Here is a 4,816-nt window from a genome sequence, read left to right on the forward strand (position 1 = left end):
CAGTCACCGTGCTCAGCATTTTTTCCCAGTCTGACATTTCAAGTTGCAAGACTCTAATAGGGATTTTTCCTGCTATCCTCTCTATTTAGACTCAAACACTGAAGATACACTTAATGAACATTTTGAAGTAGGTCTTATTAACAAAAGTCATGGTCAATTAAATCTTGGGAATCGACCTTTGTTGGGAATGGTATAAATACACAGTCATTTGGAGACTACGTGTGAATGAAGGTGGACCCAAGGACACAGGAACAGCCTCACCTAATAACCCCTTACACTCTTGTTTCCTTTTTTAACCACACACACACACACACAAGAAAGCTGCACTTTGTTTGCTGTGAATGATATTTCCTGAGTGTAGACTTTAGTCTGTCCTTAAAATTCTCGCCAGCAAAGTAATAGAGCACAGGGTTGAAGCAGCTGTTGGCCGCTGCCAAAGCCAGTGTGATGGCCACAGCTTTATGCAGACTCTCTTTGCATTTATCCACTGTCCACTCGACCAAGTGGAGGGTTCTCAGTATATGATAGGGCAGGAAGCACAGGAGGAAGATGATCAAGGCAATGACGATGGTGGTTAGTGCTTTCCTGTGAGAAGGACGCAGCCCTGATTCTGGGACCTCCGCCTTTAACAAAGCTCGAATGATCAGCAGATAACAGATGCTGAGCGTGCAGAATGGCAGCAGAAAGCCCACCACCAAGGCAATGTGGTTCATGGTCTTCAGTTTAATAAATTTATTGGGATTCAGCTCCAAGCACGATGTGACATTGCCCTTCAGCTCAGAGCCATTTTTCAGAAGCACTGTTGAGGAAGCCGTGATAAAGATCCATATGACCCCACATAAAATCCAGGCGTTCTTGATGCTAGGGGCATGAAGGAGCCGGAAGGGGTGAACAGTTGCCAGGAAACGCACAACACTCAACACAGCCAGGAAATAAATGCTGCTGTACATGTTGACATACATAGAAAAAGACATAATTCTGCAGGTTAGGTCCCCAAATATCCAGTTGGAGCCTCTGAGATAATAGTCAACCCTGAAGGGCAGTGTGGTTGTGAACAAGAGATCGGAAATGGCCAGATTTAGCATGAAAACATTCACAGATGTGGACTTCTTATAAGGTTGCAGGAAAACATATATGGAAAAGCCATTCCCCAAGGCTCCCCAGATAAATATTAACAGGTACACGATGGGGTAAAATTCTCTCTTGAAGGTTTCAATTGTACAGTTCCTGTTGCCATTGTGATTGCTGAAGTTGCCGCTGGGCTCCATTTCTGATATGGAGGTGGACGGAGGTAAGGACACAGGTTTTCTCTCAATGCTGAATTAAAAAGAAACAGATACAGAAAGTTACTTCCTGTTTACATTTTTCCAGGTTTTAATGAAACAGAGAGAAATACTAGCTTTTCTTTGAAACGTGAGTCAAAACATATTGGCTATATTTTACTATATGCTTACACTTTTACTGTATGCTTATACTTTTACTATGTCTTTATGCTTCATTACATTTCATGATAAATTTCTGGAATGCAGAATAAACATTAATTTATTTGGTTGAAGCTGAATCCTCAAACTGGGGGGACTTTTGCCTAGTACCCAAATGAGGATCATCCAAAGCTTGTCTCTGACCCTGGAGAAAGTCATCAATTGCACAGCTTCTGCTCTGGAAGCTGACAAAGATTCTCTTCTTGATCAAACTCTAGCCAAGCTCTTCTGAGTCCTCTTCTCAACCAGGTGTCAACCTTGGCCTACACAGACTTGAATGACAGCTAACATAAAAGTGCTAATATGGTTTTTAACAGCTCAAGGCTGCATCTCTAGGATGACCATACCCTCCCCTTCTTACACAGCCTGAGAAAACTCAAGCCTGCTGAAAGAATTTTCTGTCTGTTCCAGCCCACACCTGGACACAGGGCCTCTGCCTCCAGCCTCCGTGGAAAGAGGTTACAGACTAACTTCTATAAGTGCCAGTTAGCAAACCCAGATGCTTTTCACTTGGATCAAGCTTCCCTTCCTACTTTCTGTAATTTTTAAAAATTTTTATTTATTTAATTTATTTCTTTTTGGCTGTGTTGGGTCTTGGTTGCTGTGTGCAGGCTTTCTCTAGCTGTGGGGAGCAGGGGCTACTCTTCATTGTGGTGCGCGGGTTTCTCAGTGCGGTGGCTTCTCTTGTTGCAGCGCATGGGCTCTAGAGCGCAGGCTCAGTAGTTGTGGCACGTGGGCTTAGTTGCTCTGCAGCATGTGGGATTTTCCTGGACCCGGGCTCGAACCCGTGCCCCTGCATTGGCAGACGGATTCTTAACCACTGTGCCACCAAGCCTTACTTTCCATAATTTTTTAATTCCCTGGCTCTACTGAGCCCCTGCTCACTCCCCTCCCCTTTCCTTCATTCTCTCCCTTTAAAACATCCGGTTACCTCTGAGTTCAGTTCATATTGGCCTCTTTTCCCTATTGCAATAGTATATTACTGAATAAAATCTGTCTTACCACTTTAAGTAGTGTGCAGCTTTGTTTATCTTTGACCAAGCCTTGGTTTAAATGTAAATTCATTAGGCAGAGTTGTCATGGATAATCACATGGCTCTTAATTTCTTCTTTGCTAGCCAAAGAGAAATTTATACTAGACATTTCTTGCCTCACCTAGATAAACACTACAGAACAGCCCATGACTGCAGAGGTAGGGGGAACCTTCTGGATGTCTAGGAAAAAACAGGTAGATTGTGTGTGGGGGGGTATTTTCTTTGTTTGGGTATGATAGTCTGGATCCCTGTTTTTCAGAGTCTAAGAACTAATAACCATTTTCATTTCTTCAAAATCCTGCTTTTTTGAATCTAACCCCCAAATTACCCAAGCACGAATCCTATAATAATTCCTTCCTAACACTCTCTTTCGGAGATGTCCTAATTTCCCATGGTGTGCATTCTGCATTGATACCACAAATCAATAAACCCAACTGTGTTCAACTACAGGTTTGTTCCTATAGGCCTTTGACTAGAAGACACTGACTCTGAGAATTCACATAATGATCTAAAAACTAAAAGAAGTATGATAAAACATTAGTTAAATTAACCTACCCAAATATATGGTTTGTAAATACACTTCTGATGCAGTAAATATGTTTTTCAATTCTCCTTCAGAGACCCGTGTGGAAGTGCAACTCAGAAAACACGGTTGGCATGTAAATAATGTAAAAAAAAAAAAGTTTTTTCTTTAATTCAGCACTTCCCAAATTATTTTCCATAAACTACAAATTCCACGAGATGCTTTGTGTAAGAAGAGGCTTCTGTGTTCAGATCAGCCTGAGAAACACAGCAAGCTTTAGTGTCCCTCTCTTGGGGATTCATGACTCATGTTAAAGGCTCTAAGAGGTCCTAGAAGAAAAAAAAGTCTTCTTAATATAGAGTATGCCTCCTCTTTTTGACTCTGAAAACTTTTTTGCACACTAACACAATCTAATATCCCACAAATGTTCTACAAAATCTTCCCTGTGAAATGCTGATGTTATTATGTAATTTATCTAGAAAATGGTTTTGATAGAAAAGGAAGAGGATCCCTACTTAATGGGCCAGATCAGTCAACAAAGGTTCAAGTATCTGAAGTCAAGGGGTTCTAAGCATTTCCCACTGGGGAAATGAGCATTTCTGGGCATCCATTATGTTGTTTGTAAAAACGGAGATTGTATTCGTTTTCTAGGGCTGCCTTAACGAAGTACCACAAACTGGGGGGCATAAAACAACATAAATGTATTTTCTCAAGTTCTGGAGGCCAATAAGTCTGAAATCAAGGTGTCAGCAGGGCCAGGCTTCTTTTGAAGGCTCTAAGGAAGAATTCTTTGCCTCTTCCAGCCTCTGGTGGTTACCCCCAGTCCATGGTATTCCTTGGCTTGTAGATGCATACTCCACGTGACTCTGTCACATGGTATTTTCCTTCTGTATCTGTCCATCATCTTCCTCCTGTGTCCGTGTCTGTATCTTCTCCTCTTCTTATAAGAACACTAGTCACACTGGGCCTAGGACCTACCTTAATCCAATATGACCTCATCTTAACTAATTACACCTGCAAAGATCCTATTTCCAAATAAGACCACAGTGCTTATTTGGAACCTGGGGTGAGAACTTGGACATATCTTTCAGGGGACATAATTCAACCCACAGTAGGGATATGTAACATATAGAGTTGTTGTCAGGATTACATGAGAGATAGAGTCTTACAGGGTACTTGGCACCGAGTAAGTGCTCCCTAGCTGCTCCACTCACATGAATCAGCACAGGAATGATCTAGCTTCAACGTTTGTTATCCCACTGACCACAGGGAAGAGTTGATGACCTCAATTCTCACATTCATATGAAAAGTAAAAAGTACACTCCTCTTGGTGTTTACTACAAAGGTATACCCTACAGAAACACTGATTACTCAGATTATTCTGACCTTTTTATTATGAAAATATCTCAAGTCTTCTCCACTCCTTTGCTCTCAGTCTACCAGAGAACCTTCTGATGACCCATCAGCTTAGTCAGGCCTGTCTGGAAGTGTGGACTGTGGATCGTGAATGGAAGATTCCAGTAAAGTGAAATCGCCCTTTGTAAATATACAAATCAGAATTCTGGGTAAAGGAATTCCCTGGTGGCACAGTGGTTAAGAATCCACCTGCCAATGCAGGGGACACAGGTTCGAGCCCTGGTCCAGGAAGATCCCATATGCCGTGGAGCAACTAAGCCCATGTGCCACTACTACTGAGCCTGTGCTCTACAGCCCACGAGCTACAACTATTGAGCCCGCATCCACAACTATTGAAGCCTACCTGCCTAGAGTCTGTGCTCC

At 42.3% G+C, this 4,816-nt stretch overlaps 1 protein-coding gene across 1 annotated transcript; it reads right to left on the minus strand.

Annotated features, from left to right (window-relative positions):
• Positions 1-272: 272 nt before the first annotated feature.
• On the minus strand, positions 273-3,236 carry CYSLTR2 (cysteinyl leukotriene receptor 2). The gene is given in 3 exon segments (XM_060080272.1): positions 273-1,317; positions 3,066-3,193; positions 3,195-3,236. Coding segments are annotated over 3 exon segments (1,215 nt in total).
• Between the last annotated feature and the right edge of the window lie 1,580 nt (positions 3,237-4,816).

The sequence above is a fragment of the Mesoplodon densirostris genome, chromosome 17 (genome assembly GCF_025265405.1).
Source record: "Mesoplodon densirostris isolate mMesDen1 chromosome 17, mMesDen1 primary haplotype, whole genome shotgun sequence".
Classification (NCBI taxonomy): Eukaryota; Metazoa; Chordata; class Mammalia; order Artiodactyla; family Ziphiidae; genus Mesoplodon; species Mesoplodon densirostris.